The sequence below is a fragment of the Heliangelus exortis genome, chromosome Z, assembly GCF_036169615.1.
Source record: "Heliangelus exortis chromosome Z, bHelExo1.hap1, whole genome shotgun sequence".
NCBI classification, from domain to species: domain Eukaryota; kingdom Metazoa; phylum Chordata; class Aves; order Apodiformes; family Trochilidae; genus Heliangelus; species Heliangelus exortis.
Window position 1 is genome coordinate 13,125,370 of NC_092454.1, and position 26,009 is coordinate 13,151,378.

At 36.9% G+C, this 26,009-nt stretch overlaps 1 protein-coding gene and 1 long non-coding RNA gene across 2 annotated transcripts in view; one reads left to right on the top strand and one right to left on the bottom strand.

Annotated features, from left to right (window-relative positions):
- LOC139790378 (uncharacterized) overlaps positions 1–3,455 on the bottom strand; it is a 65,460-nt gene extending 62,005 nt beyond the window's left edge. Inside the window, exon 1 of the long non-coding RNA XR_011723471.1 lies at positions 3,367–3,455. This is a non-coding gene — a long non-coding RNA (uncharacterized lncRNA). The remainder of the gene's footprint in view (positions 1–3,366) is intronic.
- The window catches only part of SLC1A3 (solute carrier family 1 member 3), a 62,900-nt gene that overhangs the window by 18,845 nt on the left and 18,046 nt on the right, over positions 1–26,009 (top strand). The window contains exons 3-4 of the mRNA XM_071732162.1: positions 659–796; positions 24,566–24,770. Coding sequence (XP_071588263.1) covers positions 659–796; positions 24,566–24,770 — 343 coding nt within the window. The remainder of the gene's footprint in view (positions 1–658; positions 797–24,565; positions 24,771–26,009) is intronic.

The following is a 26,009-nucleotide window of genomic DNA, read 5'->3' on the forward strand; positions in this document are numbered from 1 at the left end:
CACTCCCTCATCTCACTCCCTCAGGCACTAAAAACCACCACTTAATCATCCACTAAGAGCTCCCTTCCTCCATTAGCAGCTTCTTCCCAAGTGTCTGGGTTTCTGACAAGCCCTGTGTGAATCTGCTTACCTCCTGATGCCTTTTGTTGTGTAAAGACCTAACCACAAGGGGGTTCTCAAATGTGTCTGTCCTGGCTATCTCATCCCATCTGGAGCACATCTCCAGGATCAGGCTCCACTGAGCAAACAGGCATGGACGGGATTTCTGATGGTTGGTGGCCAGGGTGCCACCATCATATGTGCATTGCTTATATGATGACACTCAAAATCCCACAAGTCAAAGCACTTGGCTGCAGTAGCAGGGACTGTTTCCCTTTCACTTGTGCTCAAGATGTTCATTTTACATTAATCCAGATATAAAAGAATAGCAGCACGATGACCTTCTGAATCTGCTATAGTGAAAAAACATTTAATGGATTCAGTAGCACTACTTATAATAGTAGCTGATACTGGAGAGGGCAAACCATAAGTGCAATCTGAGATGTAATAAAAACTACCTAGTAAAATCAGATACATCAACAAGTACTTTACAGATTTTCATGTTCAGATGTCACTAGTACTACAAGAATAAGTCATGATATCTTCTCCCTCTCTTCAGGTGTAATCCTTGGATTTTCTCTCCGATCATATAAGATGAGCTATCGGGAAGTCAAGTACTTTTCATTTCCAGGAGAACTACTCATGAGAATGCTGCAAATGCTGGTCCTGCCACTGATTGTATCCAGTTTAGTCACAGGTAAAGAAGAAAACAGTTTTCTTATTTTAAATATTTGATAAAAATACGCTCACCAAATAATAATAATAAAAAACCTATCCATGTCCTAGCAGTATTACAACCTGCACAAAGTGATGCCTTTGCTGTTGCTGTTTCAGAGACAATACATCAAAAGGTTTAAATTATATACAAAAAGCCTAACTTACACTTTTCCCAATTCCATGACAGCCTAGCTTGGCAAGTTACTACATGTAGCTGCTATGAAGCTCACTCTGTACTATACTTTCTTCTTGTACATTCTGAACAGGTATTTCTGCCACAATGACCTGTTGTTACCAAAGATAATGTCTCTCAGAAAAATAGTTCCAAGGGCCAAAAAATTTTAAACTATTGATCATGGGCAGTAAGTCATGTCTATAAACCTAGATCTATGAACCATCTATTTACCCTCTAATCTTTTAGCAAAAGAGGAGAAAAAGTAGGTGATAGATAGGATAGATTGGATAATTTGAAAGAAACTTCATTCTAACAGTTGTGGTGTCCTGTCTTCTGGTCAGCCACTTTCTTAAGCTTCAAGCCTCCTTTACTAGTATAGTATGTACCTTGAGATAGAAATATAATAATTAATATCTTACGATGACATATGATTTGTCATTCCACCTAAGCATCACAGGAGAGCTCTCAGATTTTCTATTGATATTAAGGATGCACCTGTGATGTATTTACCCTATCAGTTAGTTGAAGAAAAGAAAGCATGGACTTTGGTCCATCAGCAGTGGAGAACTTGAGCAAATCAATGGAGAACTTAAGCAAATCAGCTGGGACAATCTAATCAAAACCACCCATTGTGCAGTACTAGGATATAAACACCTAATACATTGCCTTAATTTTCAGAATATCTGTTATCTATTTCATTGATTTTCAAATATTTAGGTACTAAGATTTCCTCTTACAAATATAAATGAGTATACACTTGTCCTTCACAGACAGCAAAAATAGTATGTATACATGTATGTATATGAAGTGTTAATACCGTAGCAGAAAATTAGGGCACTCACAAAACCACTTGCCTTCATGTGTTTTAAGGAGAAAGTACAGTTTGTTTCTATAAACATGTATTGTATGCATATTGAAAGCTTAATGCACACTCAAACTAGAGACAAATATATAAATCTTGTAGGGGAAATGACAGGTTTTGTAACGGACTAGTATAAAATTGTGTTACATGTCATATCTCCTTGCTGTCTTCTTGTCCCTGCCACCAGCAGAACTCCCCACGTTGTCTGGACACTGGTAGAAGAACTGTTGAAATTAGAAACAGAAGGAGATTTATCCTTCTTTAATGCCAGCTGGGACTGGTACTGCTGCTCCATTTTGTGGGATAGGTTACTGCAGGAAAAACTACCTGCTCGGTTCCTTGTAAATGCAATCATACTGTTTCTCTGAAACCACCAAAACAGAAAAGTAGGTATATCATTCTAAACATGGATTTGAACTGACTGTCAAGATTCTAAGCAGAAACACTTTGTTAGGGTAAAGCAACCAACACAGCACAGCCAACTTAGAGAGTTGTAAGTGTCAAAAGGAGCTGGCATCAGATCTCAGTGGAGGTTTTGTTAAACAGGAGAACAATTAGTTACCAGTTAATAATATTCTGAAAAGAATTTTCCATGTCTGGATTTTAAAAATTCCTTTCTTTTTGATAATTTTTTATTTTCTTTTAAATCCTTTTCTATTTTTGTAATAAACATTTTCTTTACTATATGAACATTTCTGGCAAAAAGAAATGTTGTCTATCTGTAAGATTTGTCTTATTATCATACAAGGGTCTTACAGCATTAAGGGGATTATTCTTAGAGTTTTTCTTTGAAGTAGAGCTGGTAATTTCCAAAGCAAATAACAGTTTTCAGGCTTCTTTATTTGGGCAGAGAACAAGCAGTGAAAACTCAATGCAATCCACAAATTAGAGATTTCATTCCTTTAAAAAAATTGTTACATACAACAGGACTCAATTATTCTGTGATTCTATGATTCTATGTCTTTTTTATAGGGTTAAAAGATATTTTCTGGATTATTACTGAAAACTGGAAAACATGTTTTTTTACCCTGAACAATACCTCATTTAGTATACAAATAGTTTTGTTTTATTTAGTTTTGTTTTTTTCAAAAAGATGCTCTTACACATTTGCTGCAGAACACTCAAACTCAAGTAAGTGTACACGTTTTATTTAATACCAAAGTAAAAATGAACTCTTACCTTTACAGGCATACAACAATTGTGCACTACATACAATTGTGTACTACATATCTACATACATACATTTTTATAAATGCTATAGGTTTCTTTTCTTTATACATTATGGGATAATATATTGGACAAAGGTTTTCCAGACTTCAGATCTTAAGTCTTAAGACCACTCTTAGCATCCATGAGGTGTCCATTTCTATTTTGCTGTATTTTCCTTGACAAAGCAAAGTGGATGACTCTTAAGCAACCTCGAAAAGATTCCCACAGTTCTGTTACTTGCATGAAAGAAACAATTGCAGAATCAAATTCAGAGGTTTTTACTCACATTTGCCTTGTGACTTACCATTATTGTGTGCTGCTCATGTAGGCATGCAGTTTTCTCCATGAGAAGATAGAAATCTTCTGACGTGTGTGTTACCAGGCATGTACTAACATCTTCTTGGGAGAAAATAAAAGTTATTTGCATACCTTTCCCCATCTTTTACTGGTTTACTTAATCTTCTGTGGTTTAGACACAAATCCAACTGTATACTCCATACTGTTCTTTATTCTCTACAGTCTCTCAAATGGGAGAACTCCAAAGTCAGCATTCCCAAGAAGTATCTCTTACAAAGTCAAAGGCAAAATTATGCCACAGTATATGGGAGGTAGCATAAACAACTAAAGAAGAAGGTTAAATTCCCATGTGGATTATCTCATAGCCAAATCTGGCCTGAGTTCTTATGAAACAGAGAGCTGAGAATTTTATTCCCTTTCTGTTTTGAATTTTCTGCAGTTATAGAAATTCTAAATATTTTACACCTCCTTATTTCATTATAACTTGAGGCATTTGACATAATTGTTTTAAAATATGCATTGTCTTTAAAAGGTATATAAAATAAGTATACACATATGATGACAATTTAGCTTGTGTTGGAACAGGCAGAGTGGAAGACTGGTACCAGCAGTAACAATACCATGTATTAACATATTTTGACTTGTTACAGAAAAATTACAATGAGGTTGATATTCCAGACATTAAAACTGGCCCAGGAGTTTTGCCTGCATGTTTCAGCTATGCACTAAATACAATGGCACTTCTACTTAACCAAACTATGTATTTCTTGAAACCACGTTCACAAAAATTGTTAATGATCACTCGTTATAAAAAATGTAGTCAGATTATAGCATTTGTGAGAAGTACTAAAGCTAGAGAAATTTTATAGGGGTTTGCAAAAATTTTGCACAATTCTTGTCACAACTCAATTTAATAGGCTGCTTCTCCTTCCCCAAATTTTTTGAAGCTTAGGATTTACTTGTACAGGGACCACTACTTTTAAATGCAAGTAAACCAGGTTTAAATTATGTGCATTTATTCCAAATACCCATTTTTCTGGTAGAGCACAAGAAGGCATAAAAAGCTCAGATCTGAGACTAATTTTTTGCTGCACATTGCAGAAGCTGTAAGAAAATAGTTTACATACTAATACAAATCAAGCTAGGGAAAAGAGGAAATGTAGAAAAAGTGAAACAGTGAGGTATTCTGGCTTGCCAAAGATTATACAGCAAGTCAGTAATAGCAGAGTCAAGCAAAGATCCCAATCAGAAATGCAATGCACTGACTATCAGATGGTAATGCTTTTCCAAACTGGTAATGGGAGTATAACTAATATGGTACAAATGAACCTTAATCACATGCCAGTTTTTTTGTATCCATGATTCTTTACAAACAGAAAGACTGTGAATCTTCTTACACAAAAGAAGGATGTACAGCAAAACACTTCAGAAGACTGGGTTTGGAAGGTTTACCTCAAGGAGCAAAATATCTTAGATTGTGGTTTGTCATGTCTTAGTTTATATTCTCTCCGCTTTCTAATTCCAGTAATGACATAAGTGTCTTTCATGGATTCTGAAAGATACAACTATTTTCCTGCCTCTGATGCAGCCTTTCAATGATTACAACACTGATGACTTGCAGGAGACAGAAGTGACTTTCCTTTATGCGGACTCAGAGACTCAGAGTTACAACCCCAGATTTTTCGAAATGTTCATGGTATTTACCACTACAAAAACTATAGAAAGTTTTGACAAAGTGCAGAAAGCTGGAGTTTCCATGTGTGGATGCCCCTTAAATAACCTCAGCTGTACACATGATGCTTTTGATTTCAGCTATCATTGTCAAAGGAATGCAATGAAAGGTTACAGGGTCTAACTCCTTACTGAGTTAAAAACCAAAGGCTCACAAAGTGACTCAAGTAATAAAACAAGAGAGACACACAAAGATCACGATTAACAAACAAGATGCAGATGCAGATGCAGATGCAGATGCAGATGCAGATGCAGTTGCTTGAAATTACCTATTATGAACCAAGGTTCATATTCGAGGAAACAACTGAACTTGAAATAGTCTTCAAGCCACTCCTTTACGTCAGTGAGAAAAAATGCAGCATCTGGATATGAACAGATTCAACTGCTGAAAAGCCGTATTTTGCCCAAAGCAACTTATGGATGTAGCATGTGAAAGATTAATGCTGTGACATGTTATATAATCTTAGGAAAACATTTCCCTTCGTATCTCTGCTTTCTTTCTCCTTCCAGATGTAGCAAAGTTTTTTCTGTAGCTACTGGACAGAAAAGAAAATTACTATATATGATTGAAATCTTGATGCAGACATGTAGGTTAAGATGTCACAACTCAGCAAATGGAAAGTGTATAGCTATTTTAGTTACATCACTGTGAAGATGAAAATAAACTTAAGCAAATAATTACAGCAAGAATGGTATATGAGACCATCACTAAGGCAGTTGCTATAGAAATACTACAATCAAAGTCACCTAGTACTTACAGCCGGCTATGATGGTATGATCAATAATCAGAAATGCATATGGACCATATTTTTTACTACATACAACTTTCTAACAGGAATGCGTTAGCCCTGAAGCTAAAAACAAGTTCTCCTGAAGTTAGCATATGCCGTAATGGACCTAAACTAGGCAGTATGACAAGAAACAGTGATATAACAGCCCAGATATACCCAGTCTTCTGTGAAGACATAATTCTAGAAAACAATACAATCCCATGTTATTAAAATAATTGTTTTGTCATTATCTTTCCAATATTCGAGGCAGTAAACAACTCATCAAGAGTTATAGCTATTAAATTTTAACAAAACCCTTATCCTCTAGTAAATTACTACCATTTTGCATCTTGATTATTTGCAATGCCCCTTAGTAACATTAAATTAGTGGCAGTAAACATAAAGGGCCAGAATTTTCAATCTGCCCACATCAGAGCACACAATAGGAAGGTCTCATGAAGAGACCTGTCCATCACCTCTTCATAAAAGAGGCTGTGAATCCATCCTGTGTCTGGGTGTGTGGAAGCAGGAGCCATACTGCACAAATTATCTCTGTAGTTCCAGTGTTGTCCTGTGTACTCACTGACAAGTCTGTTGTGGAAAAAAGGCTGCCTCTTACTACAAGGTCCCAGGTGCTGCCTTGCATCAGCCATAAATGGCTTATGGTAATTTCAACAGATGGAAACTCTCTCATTCAACACCATTGCAGAGAGAGGAACAGATCCTGTGGAGCCAGCATTATCCTTTTCCCAGGAAGAAAAAGGCAAAGCTGGTATCAGTAACTCCCTTTAATTCACTCTGGCAGAACAGAACTATAACCAGTGCGTGTGCAATATCTTCGGTGCTCACAGCAGAGCTGGAAGCCAAAAATATAAACAAAATTCAGTCAAAGCTCTTCTGTGTTTCTGTTTTAAAATGCATGGCATTCCTTATTCAGTTCATATAGTTCATGCATGAAAAAGTACAAAAACTAGGCAGCATGTGCTCAATTTAACTCACTAGAGAAATTACCCCACTTTCCAAATTATAAAAATTGGAAATCTTCTGATCTTCAAAAAATTATCTGATTTTTCACATGTGCTAAGAAAGTCAATTTAGAAGTCAAAGGAAGCAAAACCCATCAAATCAGTGAAAAGTTGTATACTGATCTTGGGTGACTCTAGTTATAGGGAGAAGAATAGAATTGACAAATTCTCTGACTGAAACACCTTTTGGATTGTCGGTGTTTTAGCTGCCTATATATTTGAATTGGAAGCTTCCTGCAGAGGAACCCTGTAGATATCTCCTAGTGTAGTAAACCTGCTGTGAGTAACCAATCCATGAAGATCCTAGGACTGTGTGGGTTTTTCACTGATGCCTTTCTTTTGATATATAAGATGTTATTTAACAAGTAAATTACCTTCTTTTCCAGGCAACTCTTCCCTCTTTCTCCTGCTACCCAACACTATGTAAGCACAACAATGTTGTAAAAGCTAAATTGCACAGCATATTTAATTGTACACACTTGTACATTTCATGCAGACTTCAGTTTATGCATTCATATAAATTGCATTTACAAATGCAATTTGCATAATTGGAGGACAGTGTTATTTAACATCTACTTCCAGATACTGTTTTCTACAAATAAAGAAAAACTAATGCTATGATTTTTGTGTCTCTAAAGCCAAGATCGGCTACAAACGTGGGTATGTAAGTTACTAAGTTTCTAAAGATCCAGTCATCCTGTAGAATGGATTTTCTGTAGGAACAAAGAAACCATTGAAGGAACACAACTAGTGTTGATCGATGTTGATCTATTTCACCAGAGCTAGTAACTGCATAGTAGGTTTGGACCAACAGCACCTAAAAATATAAAGCATTTGTACAAACAATCACTTTAAACAGCTGCTTTTCAGTACTTGTATTCCTGGATACAACAAGTGCCTATCAAGTCTGACAGAGAGCCTATAACAGACAGCCACTAAAAAGTGAATAATAAAAAAGATAATCTTTCACACTATTCCTTTCCAAAGTCTTTAATAGAATGTGGGCAGGATAAGTTTAATAATTATGTCACGTAATTCTGAAGTATTTTGGGCTAAAGCTAAGAAAAATTAGTTTAAGGAGCAAGCAGCTACATTTTTAAAAATCAGTAAGAGAAAAGCGTGTCTTGGAATCTGTTGAGTATCTAGAAACCCCAGGTTTTGAGTCACTACACAGAAAGAACTGTGTGCAGATTCGGTGTGTGTTGGCAGTCTATTTGACTATGATTTCCTGAATATATTTGCTAAACAAGTTTTTTGCACACAAGGTGCTTCAGAGGGAAACAAACTGTACCCAGCTGTGAGTCAGAAAGCTGTGCTAGGGATGGATGTTAGGCAATCACAATGAAATGTCACACAAATTTGTACAATAACTGCAGCTTTGGATGGAATGTCTTACTCAGAAAATGTTATGTATCTTAATCTATCCAAATGCTAAAAGCAATGTGATCATAAGATGACACCACAAAGAATGGATCATAAAATGAAAATACAACTCACTTTGAACCATTTCTGAAACAATTTTGTAATAGGAAATACACAGCAATTGATCATCTCAAGAGTCTGAGAGAACAATTCTAAGTGAACACAGCTCACACTAAAAATAAAATGCATTAAGAGCAGAGATTAAATTCCTGCATAAAACACTGTATAAAATAAAATTTTATTATAACTTTTTAAAAAACCCTACAAAACTAAGCATGACTAAGCAGAAGTACTAAGAAGAACTAAGCAGAAGTAGCTACATCAGTAGCTGTAAATGGAGAGCTCTTGGAGAGTATATTTTGTATAACAAAATGTCCTAGATATAAAACCAAGTCTCTTTAGCATTTTGGGAATTGGGGCACTGAAAGCAAGCATTTTATTGAGGATATTGCAGAGTCGTATTTTCAGTAATGAACTATTTTGTGATAGTGTAATGGATGAAACAGAATGGTACCAAGTACATAGTAGTACACCTGGGGAAGGGGCACATGCTGCACATTTACTAAACCTAATAAAAATCTCTCCATTTGCCATTAGTACACAGGCAAGAGTTCTCAGACTCATGGTGAACAGTCTAGAGAAGATAACAGGCTTTGTCAGTGTAATGGAGTTCTAAACAAATGTAAGGATTATACAGACTGCAAGTTTTGAGCTTGAAAAAGATACTACTATGGAGGATCACCATAGAAGTCCACAGAAATCATGAGTCATTTGCAGATGCTTAGGTGGACTAACTATTTATTACCATATCCCATAAATATTTTTCATTAGAAAAATAATCTGGGCTCTCCAATGAAATAACTATGGAGTACATTTATAATAAGGAAAAAAAGCACGTATTCATGTAGCACAAAATTAAATTTTTTGGAACAACAAGCCAGAGATTATTAGTTTCAAAATTAAACTAGAGATACAGCCATCATTCACTTAAATGTGGTGAATTAGAAATGTAGGAAGGCCCTACAGCCCACTGGTGGCTAGATGCAGGGCAGGCAAGCAAAGGCAGTGAACATTCTCTCTTTTATGTTTCTCATACTCTTTCAGTAACAATCTGCTGTCTGGTAGAATTGAAGACAAAGAAGCAGGTTGGCCAGCCATTGCAATAACTAATTTCCAGAAGTTGTATGTTATTGTTGCACTCCATAGAATTCCTCATCAGATTGAAGGGGTCTCTGTGTTCTCATCTGTTAAGATTCACCTGTCAGTTGCTCTAAGGCAATGACTACAGTCAGCAGTTTGAGTTTTCTTACACACATGGCTCTGAGAGCCAGTTCAGAACCAAGGAAATTTTCTTCCAGTATCTGTGAATCATCTCACTTTTAACATATGCAAATTCACTCCAGGGACATGAAATCAGACTTTTAAATGAAAGGGATAAGGCAAACCATATGTCAAGAAAGAAAGAATCATACATGACAAGATCAACAGTCCTAATTATGCCACTCTGGGGATGCTACAACAAACAGTGTAGGACCTATACAAAAGTATGACAAAAAAAGCAGTCTGAAAACTTGTGAAGAGATGAGTTCCACCTGGAGATAGCTAGGAACACAGAAGCTTCACTCAGGCTTTACCACCTTTCACTATCCTCTTTACCTCTACACCATGATATGCATCCCTATTCCCTATGAGTGAATGTAGCATAGCTCCATCATATTTGCTTCCTTGACAGTTTGTCATTGCTGTAACTGCTCATAAAAAAAAAAAAAAAAAAAAAAAAAAAAAGAATAATCTAATCAAGCAAGTTCCTGAGGATGCATTTTGGGGAACCCAAGAAAATTATTGGGAGTACTTGCACACCAAGAGAAGTATTATCATTTCATCAGTGCTGTAAAATCTGACAAAGTACTTCTTTTGGCTTCAAAAGCTACACAGATCATTGCAGAAAGACCAGCTGCAGACCAAACTACATGCAGAAGGTTATCTTGCAGAATCAGAAGACTGTAATGCTATCATTAGGTCCTCTACTTATGTTTTCACCTCTCTTTTTCCCCCCAGTGTTTTTATAAGGGACAGTTGTTGACCTATAATGGATTATTTCCATTTAATTCTCAAGATTAATTGCTGGATCTGCTACATGCTGTCCTTCAGCCATGTATTTCCATTACAATTTCTCTAAGACAGATCCATCACTACCATTATTCCTGGAGGCAGAGATGCTGAATATCTGTCTCTTGATGGCACTCAGTTTCAGAGCAATGGAGAGTCAGGAAAGACACTGTGCTCTACAAGAGCTACAGGACTCCAGACTTGTGTCTGGGTTTCAGTAAGACATTGAATTTTATGGAAGAGGAAGAAGACTGCCCATACTGGTGTCTGACTGCTTGACACAGCTTTCCTTGGTGGTGAAGGATAAGGAGGAAAGAGACACTCAGGACAGAAATCTGAAATGATATGTTAAGACTACAGATTTAGTTAAGGATCAGCAACATCTGGGATTAAAGATGCATGTCACAAAGTCACAAAGCAAGTCCTGCTTCAGTTACAATTCCTTTCATCCAGACACTCCTGTTAGTGCAAGTTTTTTCTTTGCCTCAGGATACTTCACTTAGACCATCCTGATGACACTTGCCCCCATTTACACAAGGCCTTTTACCTTTGATTCTCCTTGGGGCTTGATCTTCTCAGGTCTGACTGAATGATGCCACTGATCCATACCAGTCCCAGCTGTTACGCTGGAATGTAGCAAGTGGTAGCTGAATTCCAGGAACAGGGAAAAAGAAATTCCTACAGGCCCCTACTTGCTCTCAAGGTTGACCTTTCTTGAGTCACCTCTCTCAGTATTTCTCAAGTAAACAAAGTTTAGCATTTCTGATCTTGGCCAAGACCTCTTCACTGTAAAGCATGGCATTTCCATCTGAAAGACGAACAATCAGTAGAAACACAGATTCCCCAGAAGTTCTACCCTTAGTGAAACAGAGCAGTTTAGTACACCACAAAGTTCCAATTCCTGCTTTTGTGAAGACAGCTACATCTAGCAGAATGGCAAGAATATTGTCTGGGGTGGCAGGCTTTCAAAATTTGATTCCTCAGCTCACCAGATACAGAAGTTCCATTTATTCCTTCTCTTGACAGCATATTGAAAGCACCTTTTTCTCTGCAGGAGCCATTAAAACTACATATACAACGCTAATCTACAAAGAAAAGTATAAGTTCCTGGAATACAGAAAGCCTTGTGCAAAATAAAAAATCTCATTATTCATATCATAATATAAGTTCTTTACAGTTTCACACAACTGAATAGTAATTCATTTCCAATACTGAGTAAGAAAGATACAAGAAAAGAGTAGACTGCTCAGCTCTCGTGTCAACAGAAGCTTTCAGATAATAATGTCATTCTTAAAGACCTATCATGTCTGGGAGTCAGGTACCAAAGGAAAATTAATTCCTGGACCTGGGTTTTGAAGAAGAACTCAAAAATAGATCACAACTATGTTCAAGAGTTACATTACAAATAGAACTGATTTGAAAAAAATACTGGATTTTAGGGTATTTCAGTATTTGGACATCACGGTTGTAATTCTAAAGTCATTAGAGTTAATAGATCTGCTATTAATCTGTAAGCAATATTCATCTTTTCTATTATACTGAAGGGTAGAAATGGCTTAAAGCATATCATAAGTTTTTAAGTGTTTTCTACAGAAAGTATCTCAACAAAAAGATTTATTTAGACGCTACACTTAAACACATTTTTAAGATCAGCCTGCAGTTTGTAATAATTATATACTTAAACAGAATTAATGTTTTTTGAAACCTTTTCATCCTCAGATAACTATACCTAGGTCCTTAGAGGTGGTAAATAAGAAAAAGAAAAGCATAATAAGCACAGCAGCAGATATACACTATTTGCACAAGAATTAGCATATAGATGCTGATTCTTTCCTCCATAAACAGCTCTCTTATTTTCTCTTCACTCATACACAAAAGCTAAATACTTACTTTATTCTGACCACCCACTTCTAACTGAGATCTGAATGCGTAGATAATATCAGAGATCCTACAGTGAATGTAGTTTCTTTTCAGAGCTAGAGAAAAATAGGTTTTGGTCAAGAATCGACCTAATGAGTGGCTATTTCATTTACAAATACATTATTGTACTGAAAATCAGCTTTGTTCAATAGTTCCAATTGCAGTATGCCTTAACTCCCCAAACTCTGAAAACAAAGTTAGAAAACAGTATCTTACTAAGCTTGGTTAATATCTGTCTCAAAGAGAATGAAGCTGTGCAAAGCGCCTGCAGAACATCACAGTTCAATAACAATACTGATTTTTATTTAAAAAAAAAATTTAAAAATAAGCAACAAAACAGAACCCAAGTCTTCCCTCTCATCTGTTTAATTTAAAATCAGCTGATATTTTCTTTGGTACCTCAGACATCTCATAGAAATTTATATCCTCAAACTCGCCTGCAAGCCTGCAACTGTATAACACTGGAACTGTGGAAGCCAAAGCCTATTTTTCAGCCACAGTTAGCATTGTACTAGCCCAGAAAAAGATTAATAAAATAATTAAAAGCACTGATTGCTACTGTCGGGCGTTCCAGGGGAAATCTTAACTTCTTTCCATTGCCTCCTACAAGTCTGTAAACAGGACAAAGACAAAGTAAAAAACACACAGCTTTGATGTTGCAAGGCTGTAACTGAATCAGTGACCCAAAGTTCAAGAGGTCACTGAAACAAAGGAGAGAAAAGGAGGAAAACAAAAGCCTCTTCACATGAAACTCCAATTCCACACTTTCATAATGAGTTCTCAGAACAGCCTTAACATCATTACTGTATTGTGAAAAAAAGGAACCTAAATTACAACGATAATTTAAAATGTAATAGACTAATTGCAGCTAAGGTAATGACCCCTTAGTATTCATATGGTATATTACCAGAGGAGCTCTCTTAGGAAGTTTTTTTTCCTGAATTTGGTTTGATTGTTACCTATTAAATACCAGGAGGGGATTAGTATGCAATTAAATTATTACTTACTCCTATGGTTCTTGAAAAAAATTTTTTAAATGCTCCTTAACTATTGTTAATATGTTAACTTATGTATTATAATTGCTGTTTTAAAAGACTGCTGGTTCAGAAATTTAAAAAATGTCTGTGTCATGTTGGCATCAGATCCCATACTCTTTAGAAGACTTTGCTGTACTTGATAAAGGAAGTCTCAGATTGTTTCTAGTTTAGTAGGTATAAGATTAATTATTTTTAATGCCATGTAAAACTTTACATGCAGGATTTTCCTTATCAAATCCCAGTTAATGTGATTCTTCAAAAAAAGTGAATCTGAAGGCACTCTGTATTATCAAATTAGTTACTGTTGTTCAACTTATAGTGCAAATAATTACTTAAAGACATGCAAGAGTTCCATGCATTTCCTTTTGACAGGGGTAGATGATACTCTGCAGTGCTGCAATTTATTTGTAACAAAACTATTGGAAGGACTGAGGCTCCACTATAGTAGGTCCAGCACCAAAGTCAATACAGTACTGTGGCCAGTGCCTTTCAGGACAAACTTCCCCAAGTGGAGAAGGTGTTATGTCGACATTGCTGACTTCACTGTCATAAATAATTGAGCTGATTTTACATCAACATGGGGAGCAGGATAGCAACAACAGCATGGAACTCCATTCAAGCTGATTTATACTGTTTCATGTGAATGTGGATAGCACTACAACTTGGTGGAAATTAAAATTATACTTGAGGTGTAAGACAGTGAACCAAGTGTGAAACCATCAAGAACAGCCCCCCAGAACATACATATTGTTGCAAAATAGTACAAACTGGAAAAAAAAGTTCCTGGCACGTGGAAAAGAGTGCAATAAATTAAAAGGATTACAAGAACATTTAAACACCAGCAGGGTGTGGGTATCATAGACAAAAAGGAAAACGACAGCTCCATGAGCAGGTCAGATAAATTATCTGAGGGATCAATGAATAAAACAGCAGCAGATGAATAAAGCACTAGCTTGAAAGCAAAATGAAAATTTTTCACTTTTAAGTTGGACACAGATTAATCAATCGGTATGGTGTCAATTAAAAGATTTTTTTTAAAAAAAAAAAAAAAAGAGGGAAAAAAAAAAGAGAAAACAATTTTGATTATTTGTTAACTTGGTACAAGGATAGATAATAACTACTACAAAAAAAATTAATACACAGAATTCTTTAGTGAGTGGTCAGTTGCTGAAGTAACTACACGTAACTCAAGTCTTGTTAAACATATTCAAAGACAAAGTCACACTGTTTTTTGGTTTTGGTTTTGTTTTGTTTTAACTACATGAATATTGCTGAATTAGCAAAGAAAGAAGATCTTCGGTTTAAAAAATGTGCTAAAATTAAATTTCTAAGCAGATATCCAAAGGCCAGATTGTTGCCAGATACATTACTAACATTATCATTGGTTCAAATCTTAGTTGGGTCATATCTAACTGAGCAAAACTCATTTTCAAGTGATGACTGCTGCACAAAGTCTGTAAAACTAATTTGTGTCAAATCCTAGTGGACAGTCATCCAAATAAAAGACAGTATCACTCAATAGACTCTACTATTGACAGTTTCAGTGAAGAATAACAATACGGGATTACATTTGTTTCATTTGAGTGATCAGATCAATATAATCCGATATCTGAAAACCTACGTCATTTTGCACACAGAGAGATACATCTCTATCTTTTTTTAAACAGGCAACATTAATTTTCCATTCTTTAAATATTGCACGTCTCTGACTAGATTTATGTTGACTTTTCTAGCAATTCAACCCAAGTGTCTCTTCAGGAATGTCACATACTGAAGATGTAAAAGCAAATCCGTGTTTACATTAGATTGCACTATTCACTACTGTGTCTTTACAGATACTTTTAGTCTCAAATCCTTATTGTCAAGTATGTCGTTATTTTTTTCAGTTGCAGCTAAAGTAGATCAGGGGTGATTTAGCATAGTAAATAGTTTACAGCGTCATCACGTGTTATACAGTCGGTCAGATAACAGAATAACTGTACATTTGTGGAATGTTGTTTAAAAAGTGCTGCAGACACAAAAAAAAGCGTTTTTTAAGCATTCCAGGCACAGTCTACCAAAGCTCAGACCAGCATTTCAGGAGATTAAAAGCTTCCATGTGTATTTTAAGATACTGAATAATGCATTTTTACGGAGCACTATGTAATGTGCTTCATACCATCGAGAAGGCAGAAGTATAAAGATTCTCTGCCAGGATACAGCATGTTTCATGTTTGAAGTAGATATTTTCAGGAATATGTTCAAGAATATGTGAATATTCATATTTTAATCTTTGATGAAGTAGAAGTCTTACAACTACTAGTATATTTATTTCGGTTTTGTAACAACTTGTCCTGTAGGAGTCAAGCTAACTTAATGTGCTTTGGTTTATCAGCTACAAAATGAGCTTTTTTCCTAATTAAACGGAAATAATTTACCATGCAACATTGTGCTTTTTCATGAGCAAATGTGCTCATTTTTTCATTCCTCAGACAGAAAATAAGCAGCATTATGCCCAACAGAAGAATCCCATTTTCAGGAAAGCTTAGTCCAAATATCTTGACATAAAAGGATGTCTTTTTAGAATTGCACTGTGCAGGTAGAAGCAGTGTTTTGTTACCAAAAAAAAAAATTGTGAGCTGCTATTTTCTGTGTTCCTGGGTTTCTGATTCTTGGCTTGAAGACAGTCAGTCCTTTGTACTCTGTTATTACAATGAGGTAACCAAAGAAAGAGTCTCGGTTTGAGACTGTCAGCTGTTACTAATCACTGCTCCATGGCTTGCTGTGAATCCCTGCTTGCCTCTCCCTCCTGCTCTGCTTAGCACACATAAAGAAGATAAATTACTCCCCGGTTTCCCTTCAAAAAGCATATTGTTTGGCACATTCCAATACTGTGAGCAAAAGATGGAATAATGCGAAGAGTTAAATGGGTATCTAAACAGACCCACAGCAGGGTCCTTCTCAGGCAGATGTGAGTTTCAGGAAATGTACTTTCCTAGTGCTTCTCCAAATGTGTTCTATTATCTTGCAAACCTGAAGAGTAAATCAACTGTACTTTTCAGAACTGTAGTGTATATTCCTGCAAGAATATGATAGTAGTAATGCAAATATCACTGACACTCAATAAATGCAACATCTAATTTTACCGTATTTGCATACTTCATTTTACTGGGTGATGTAATACTTTGGTGTCTATAACTTGTCTAGCAACAATAAGCACAGTCTGGGGAGTTTTATGGACTTGTTACCTGCCCTCTCTGACTGACACTCTTCTAATACATTAGGAGAGAATTTTAAAGAATGAAAAATGCATGGAAACAAAAGAACTGAGCAAGGCTGTGGAATATCCAACCTTGAGATAATTAGGCTGAAAATAATAACTGATTTCAACCTCAAGCTCAATAAATTTTTAACCAAGACTCTATAATATATTTGCCTGCTATATCAGAATGCTGTATTTTATGTCCTAGGAAATATTTTCTGGTATACATTGCTGTAACACTTTTTGTAAGATAATTAATTCTGATAAACTGAAACTAAGCAAAGTTTCATAAAAGGAGGTTATTTCACTGAAAGAGTGAATACCCATCAGTGATGAATAACAATATAACAGTCTTTGTTGTTTTTGTCTTTGTTGTTGTTGTCCTATGGTTAACTGAAAAGTAAAAAAAATATCACTGTAAAGCCACTAGAGATTATTTGGACTCCGTCACTTATACCAGTCAGTGATGTCCTGATATTATCTTACCATGGCTTCAGGCTTCACAATTTCCCTCTAATGACTAAACTGTGACTAGGAGACCATGTGTTTGTAGCCAAGAAGAGAAAGGATGAAAAAAAATGGTCAGTAACAAGCACTTTCCCTTAGCAACAGATGAAAATGGACGGAGGAAATGTATTTGAAGATAGCACACATTATACCAATTTCCTAGCTTATTTTTACACTGTTTCCATCAAGAAATATGGGACCAATGGAATCAGAGAATCATAGAGTGATTTGAGTTGGAAGAGACCTTGAAGATCATCTAGCTCCAAGCACCCTGCAGTGACACCTCCCAGACCAGGTTGCTCCATGGCCCATTCATTGTACCTGGCCTTCAACATTTCAGGGATGGGGCAGCCACAACTTTCTTGGGCAACCTGTACCAGTGTGTCACCACCCTCACACTAAAGAATTCTTCCTAATGTCTAACCTAAATGTACTCTCTTCCAATTTAGAACCATAACCCCTTGTCCTGTCACACACACCCATGTGAAAAGCCCCGCCCCAGCATTTTTGTAGACCCTCTTCTGGAAGGTGCTAAAAGGTCTCCCCAGAGCCTTCTGTTGTCCAGGCTGAACAACCCCAACTCTCTCAGTCTGTCTTCATAGAAGAGGTGCTCCAGCCCTCAGATCATCATTTGGCCCTCCTCTGGACTTGCTTGAAGGGGTCTGTGTCCACCTCCTGTTTTGGTGGTCCCAGAACTAGACAGTATTCCAGGTGGGGTGTCACAAGAGTGGAGTAAAGGGAAAAGATAGAATACAATGTTCAGTTTGCATCACTTTTACACATGCAAAAGCTTTCAGAATGGAAGTTTTTGAAACTTCCATTCATACCATTCATATCCAGCATACACATTTAGGAAATTCAAAACAATCATTCTATGAATAACAGAAATAAGTTTGTATGGCAGGGTCAGGGTAGCATGTTGTAGAAAGGCATTGGGTTTTTTTTATCATACACAACTTTTCTCCTCACTGTAGTAGTGAAGTACCCACAAAGAGAGGTACAGGGCTTTCTTTAAGTATTTACGTGCACTCTTCTGCAGATTGTTAGGTCCCACCTTCCTGTTAAAGTCTGTGATTTCCCTGATTCACAGGCTTTATTTCTGTGGTTTATTTCTTACATGTATCATTAGTGTGTATATTTTCATAAGAGTATATATACTTTGTGCCGTTTTCTTTTCCTAAGGCAGTGCCCATTTGAGAAGCTTTGGACCTTCAGTGCTCTCCTGAATCCAGGTGCTTTCACATATCCTTGTTCTCTCCTGGTCATCAAATGCTGGATGGTATCTGCTAAGGTACCCGGCTGGAACAGAACCAGCTTACAGATGAGCAGGGGTAAATAAGGAATGCTTAACTTGCTTTAGCAGTACTGCCACCAAAGAGCAGTTTAACAATACAGTCAACTTTCCTTAGTTAGCTTGGCTTAATCTTGGTGAAACAATTTTGGATCAAAGACGGTTACTTATTTTCCTGTGAGATATTTTCTGTGATCGTAAAAATTAATAGAACATTTAATTTCATTATTTAAATTTCTGTATTCAAATAAGGATAAGTTCAACTGACATTAGGGGTCAGCTGGTCCCATCAGTTCAGGCAAAAAGGTGTACAGAGCTATATTTCAAGCACATATCTTATGTGGCTTCAGAGAGTCATTAGCTGTATTGATTTAACATTCATTAACTTCACCAGTGCATACAGTTCTTTGAAAATGTTATTTAGCTTTTTTTTCTTTGCAATCTTTTTCTTTTACTGATATTAAAAATATTAATCTAGTTTGGACCTGACCTTCTGAATGTCTCAATTGCCAAAGCTTTTAAAATTATTTAACTTTTATTTCTGGACACGCTCAGCAGATGTCAGAATAAAGCTCTAGAGCTTAATGATGTTAATTAAACTCGGGCGATACTTCCACTGTCTCTGCCTAACTAGTGTTTTTCCTTAGAATTTTTCTGTCAGCATATTTTACCATGACCTTGCACAGTGTTATTCATTTTCACAAATCCTCATCAACATACACAAAAGAGATTGTTCTCATGGTCTCACACTGAGTGTTTACTCATCACACAGTGCTTGCTGGATGCAGGGGGTCGGGAGTAGCCCATTTAAGACTGCTTCATTAGGAGAGTGAGAGACAGCCTTAAAGAAACAAAATTAGGGCAGCACTCCTGAGTCAACAGTTACCATTATTGTTGTTCCACCATAGGAGTCCTTAACAAGCAACTGTAATTTCCTAATGAAGAGACTATAAAAAATTAACAGGAAAATAATCAGCAAGAAAAAGATGCTCTGTTCATGATGTTTTATTTTTAAAGACTGAGTCCAAAACATCTAAAAGAAATTTATATAAACCTACATCAGGAAGGAAGTGGAGTCAATTAAGTTCTAGTACATGGACTAAGGAAAAAAACTAATAACTATCACAAAATATCTCTGTTTTATTTTCAGTAGTCAATATATATGATAACTAGAATGCCCAGTTTGTTCTACACGCTCGTTCAGAACTGGTTCATCATTTTATATGTTTGCAACATCATGTCACTACATCTCTGCAGTATTCTGACTTGGAGTCTTTCAGTCATATGCCCACAGATGGCAGACTCCTGTCACAGGCTCTTTACCAGGGCTCTGAAACTGTGGCTCCTCTCAAACTGAGCTGAGTTGCTGCTGTAGTGGGGGGAGCAGCTGAGGACTTCGGATGTGTCCGGTTTGGAGAAAAGAAGGCTGAGGAGTGACCTTAGGGCTCTCTACAACTTCCTGAAGAAGGGAGGTGGAGAGGGAGGTGCTGAGCTTCTTCTGCTTGGGATCTAGTAGTAGGACCAGTGGGACAGTTCAAAGCTGCACCAGGGTGGGTTTAGGCTGGCCATTAGGAAGTTTTTCTTTAACAAGAGGGTGGTCAAACACTGAAACTGGTTTCCTAGAGAGGTGGTGGTTGCCCCAAGCCTGTAAGTGTAAAGAAGCATTTGGACGATACCCTTAATAACATACTTTCTTGAGAGCCCTGAAGTGGTCAGGCCATTGGATGAGATGATGGTTGTAGGTCCCTTTGATTCTATATTTAAAACTTTCATCATTACTCATCAAAAGTAATCTTAAATAAACCAAAAGTTAAAAATATTGTGGGCAAAATGTTAGCCTTTTGTTACAGGCACAAGAATTTTAGTATAGGAAAGCAAAAACATGAAGGTCTCATTTTTTCCAGAAGTTCTTAAAAGACAGCAAAAAATACTTCATATACACATACACTCACATGCATGCCCCCTGCCTCAGTGGCAGTCTCATTTGACAAATTATAAAATCACTAGATTTTCTTCTTGTTGTTTGTATGCTTGTTTGTTTTAGGAAAACTAAAAGGAAATTAATCTTACTACTTGTAAGGCATCACTGTGCCCTAGTTAAATTCAAGATTACACATAGATTATGATAGAATCATCAATGGCTAGGGTTGGAAGGGATCTTAAAAATCATCTAGTTCCAACATCCCTTCATGGGCAGGGACTCCATTATGTAGAGCATGATTGCTATGTCAAGAAAATAAATAACAATAGAAGAAACTCTAGATTTGTAAATTCTAGAATTCCATATAATCTAAGTACAAAATAGTTTAAATGACACAAAGCCAGACATTCTGAAAGCTATTCAGAAAAGTTGGTGTGTTTTACTTTACAGAACCATAAGCAATTCAAATGAACAATCAGAACTATCAGATTCACAGTTCAGAATTTTTTAAAAGTTGCCCAAACTAGATTTTCTTCTCTTTTGCCTGCATCCTTTCTCTCTCTTCTTCTCTTGCAGTCACACTACTTACTTTCTTGCTGCCTTTCCTACATCCTTAAAACATTTTCATTTCCTCTCCAATACCTTTGTTAAAGAACAATGTAGTGCTCTGCTTTTTGCCCTGACACGTCTTTATTCAAGCCAGAGTGTGACTGATTCCTCACTTACTGTTGAGAGAGGGAAAGAGTAGGTGAAGCAAGAGTACCGGGGTAAGGGCTTGCATTTGTTTTCAGTTTTACAGACTTACTCCTGCCCCCTCCTTTCTTCATTCCCCTTCCTCCCTTCTTTCCTTCCTCCCTCCCCATCAATACTTGAAAAATCATTCCCATTCATGTTATGTGCACACACACGCTGGGAGAAATTACAGGAGCTCTGCTCCAGGTTTCCTTGACAACTTCAAGGCATCCCCCTGCCTGGGGACCGGTGGCACAGCGAAGTTTCCCAGGCCCCCTGGGGAAGGGGAAGGGAAAAGAGGAGGCAGAGGTGCTGGAGCCAGCAGCAGTGTGGAGGGGAGACCAGCAAGCAGGATGAAAGGGGCACAAACATCTCCCGTGGGACAATGGGAGATTTTCTGGCTGACTGTGAAAGGACACACCAAGGGTACAATGGTCTGTGACACATGAAAGCTTTGGAGCCAGCTTTATTGCCTCTCCATTAAGGACTCTTCCAGAGACCCATTCAGCTCTGAGAAATCTCGTCAACATCTTAAAATGCAAAGAAAACAAACCACTTCAGTTTCTCGTGTTTTAAAAACAGATCTGATTTTTTTTTTTTTTTAAATATACTTCTTTTTATTGGTGTGCTTTTGCAGTTTTCGTCCTGCACAGTACCAAATGTCCCTCTTGAGAGTTCACTGAGTTCCCAATAACTTCAGTAGAAAGAAGGCTGCCTAGCAGCTCCACAGTAAGGGCCCTCTGAGGTGAGAACTCGCATCCTCCTCATAAAGCTTTTGTTCATATTTAGAACTATCAGACCTCTTCTTTGAATGCTTGCTACTATACATGCCACAGGAAGTAAAAGCTAAAAAAGAGGCAAATTTCTCTTCCCTACTTTCAAGATGAGAAGTCATTTATATGATAAGGAAGAACAGGAATGAGACTGAGCAAGCTAAAATAAGAGGCCACATAGACACAACTATAGTGCATAATAGGAAACTAAGCTGGTAAGCAGCTTGTCAAGAGAAAAGTATGACTTGCCCTCTGACACACCACTTGAACATGGTTCACCACTCAATCCCAGAATCAGTCCAATAAAGAAGTAGGGTCACAGGTTCTAATCACTCAGTTCAGCAATCTTATGTGCTAAATTGTGCCCTACACTGACTCCTAGAGATTTCTGGAGTGTAGGAGATTCAACCTAGACTTGAGTGTGGAGTACAAAGATCAGGCTTCTTTAGAACAGTAAGTGTGTTATGCCAGTGAGCCCTGTAGCCTGGCAGAGCTCAGCATCTGGTACTGAATCTATTACCCGGGAAGGGCAGAATACTGGGAAATTATTGATTTAACATCCAGACATTTCTAAATTTTGCTATCTAACTTTACAAGTTAACTTTTTCAGGCTCATGGTGTAAATCAAATTTAAAGATGATCTTAGCTGAAGTGAAAATATATACCACCCATTGTTGCTACCTTAGAAATGGCAAGTAAGAACCTAGAACAACTATAAAAATATATAAAGTTGACTGGATGAGTATGCATGCATTCATTTTTAATTTTTTTGAAATTACACTTAATTTTAAGTTACAGATATTTTTAAAACATTATTTGTAAGAATTGCTGTCTGAGAAAAACATTATGCAACTCAGCAGCAGATCTGAGGATCTCCAAAAATTATTAACTTTATTTTTATTGGTTAATAATACTGTATTGGTTAATTGTACTTGCATTATTTTGGGGACTCTGAAAAGTAAAAAGTCCTCCACCCACCAACAAGAAGGCTATAGAACATATCTCCTATTTGGAAAGATAACTATTTGTTACTTAGTAGTATTTACCATTTTCCTCACAGAATTTCAAAACATAAATGTAAACTTACCACAAGCATGATAATCCAGTTTCACAGGTGGAAAATATGAGCAGAGAAATGAAGGACCGAGTGCTTCCAATGCTGGGTTTCCATTTTCAGTTTCTTACTGTTGTAGTAACATTTTGTTCTTCCACTAAAATGGCACATGAAAATCAAGCAGTTCAGGGTGCAAATCTAGTGATCTTCCTTTACAATTCATTTTGTGGGTACAAATCTTCCTGTCTCTAATGGCTTCTGCTGAGAGGACAGGCAAAGAGTAGCTGAAATGAAAGGGTAAGTATGAAGCATGTGATTGGTTTTATACTTTGAAGATTTGATCAGAGCCTGGAACACAGCCTTGATCCCAGTTACATCAGTGATTAACAGTACTTTCACTGTAACTCCAGTAGCACATATTTCCTCCTTTAGAATATGGAGAGACGTACCTGCAATTATCTGCAATTATTCAAGAAAACATTTAATTTTGCCTGGTCATTATTCTGGTTTTATGTTTCCATATTATTTGTATTTGCGCAATCCTGTTGCCTTTTTTAAAGTGTTTTTTTCTCTTAGATAGGTACCCAGAGCAGAGGGTGATCAATTTTCCTATTTTATATGTTCAAAAATAGCATCTACATCTCTGTGGGAAGGAATCTGGATTAGATGGTGCCATACAGGGCCCCTCAGGGGGAGATCATAAGCCAAAGTGATCCTTTGCTGACCTTTTATTATATCATTTTGCACTTCAAAAGTTTGATTCCAACAAGAAGCATCAGTACTGTTTTGAGGCAGAAGATGTAGTCCCCCAAATGAAGTATGGGGAAGTTATTGACTACCTGAAATTTTAAGGAGAAGGAGCAAAGGGGTGTTTTAAGGCCTGCATGGAAGGAGAAAGAGCATTTCCATTTATGACAGTCCTCATGAGACTCTGCTTCTCAGAGATTCAGAGCTCTTTCCCTTGCTGAACTGCACGTTCTTATAAAAAATACAGTGCAACCTGATGAACAAAAACTTAAGCAGATGCCATCGTGAGCACCCTCACACCATCAAATTAGATCAGATGCATTAAGATGAGCCAAGAATTAGGATTAATGGCTCAAGGTTTGCAAAGCTTGTAAAATACTCTGAATTCTTAATCATACAATAGTAAAGATTTTCTGAAATAAACTAACAGTATTTGATCTGGTTTAAATTCCCATGGCTTGGGACAGAGGTAAACAGGTCATTTCATTCGGGATTGAATAAAAATTCTTCACATACATTAACTGTAGCAAACATTATCAGTGTTTTTTGAGAGTACTCTGTTTTCTTTCTTACTATCACAAATTTGGAACAGCACATTTCTAAAGCACATTTTTCAGATCTCAGTAAATATGCTAGTCAAAAAATGTGAACCAGCTCACTGGAATAGAGGGAGTTTCACACTGCATCAGACCAGTAATCTTTGCTTTTAAGAGGGTGTTATCAAAGCACAGAAAGCTGTAACTCTTATAATAGCAAATTATGTGGTAAGCATTAGGGACAGGATGAGCTGCAAAAGAGTGCCAGCTTACCTTGGGTAGCTTTGAATGTACTGGTCATCAAAACTCTTCCCACAATACCATTTTCATCATGATGAGTTTATACTCTTCACTGTATGAGGTGAATGTCCTTGTGCTTAAATTTACTAGGAATTGCTGCCCTGGATAGTAAAGCCTCAGGGAAGATGGGAGTCCGAGCAGTAGTCTACTACATGAGTACTACGATCATTGCTGTTCTGATTGGTATAATCATTGTGGTCATCATCCACCCTGGGAAAGGTACTAAAGAAAACATGCACAGAGAAGGCAAAATTGTGCAAGTGACAGCAGCAGATGCCTTTCTTGATTTAATCAGGTATGGCTATGATATTGCACATGTTCTGTACCAGTAGCAATGATAACATTTAGGTTCACACAAGAACAAAACCAGACAACTTTAGACAGTAACTGCATAAACTAGCCTAATTTCTTTCAACTATGTGATACCAATATCTGTAACCCCTACAAAACTGCAGAATACATGGACTTATTTTCAAAACAAGCTGTTGCAAGGGAAGAAACTGCTTTTAATATTCAAAGAAAGATTCTTCTACGCACAAAAGAAATATTTCTGTTCTGCTATCTGCATGGGTCTTTTGCTCTCCTTCCATAGCACAATCTTTATTACCAAATTCCTCTGCTTTCCTTTACTTCCAGCTCTGGCAGTTTCCTCACTTTACTTGAATCCCTGATTCATCTTAATTTTTAATTGTAGCTGCCAATATATGTGCATCTACTGACCTTGTTAAATTATAAGGATGTGAAATAAATTTCAGAAAAAGGTGTGAAATAAATTTCAGAAAAAAGCAAGTTAAATGCTTGAGACAGAGGGGCACAGGTATAAAATCTTGTTTTCTCCTTGATCAGAGCCTCTGCAATGCCTCTTTTGTAGAGCTAATATGTCACAGATGTATTCCAGGGAGTAGGGAAGCTGAGGTTTTGAACTCGGGAGCTTTTCCACAGGTAAAGCCACCAAAATTTTGTGTTCCACTAACCCATTTGGAGAAGCCAGAGACATGGAGAAAGGCCTCCAAGAGTCATGCTGCCAGGAAGGGAGACTTCAGAAAGACCCATGAAGAGGTTTGCACTCAGATTCCTCAAGATTTATTCAGTTAGGCTGCTTCTAATTCCCTCAGAAATGTCACCATGCTGGAGAGCAATCAAACAAACCCTCACAGAAAAATTACATACACACATATATAATTATATGTGAAAATTATACTATTAGGGAATGCTCAAACTTCATAAGTAATTCTCTTTTTTTTAATCTAATTTTTTGATAGGAACCCAAAAATTTACTAATGAATGTCCTGAGGTACTAGGCTACATGACTGCAAAAACTATAAAGTACAAATACATTACATATTAGTAACTTTGTTAATCTGGATTCTAAAAGCATTAATAAACACAAAATTAAAAGCCAGCACTGACCCACAGAGCTTCATTTGATAATTTAGCAAATATTCTGCTCTATAACCACATCTGCTATACCATACTGAATACAGGGATTGCAATTACCAAGAACTATCCAGCCCTACTACATTTCATCCTGACA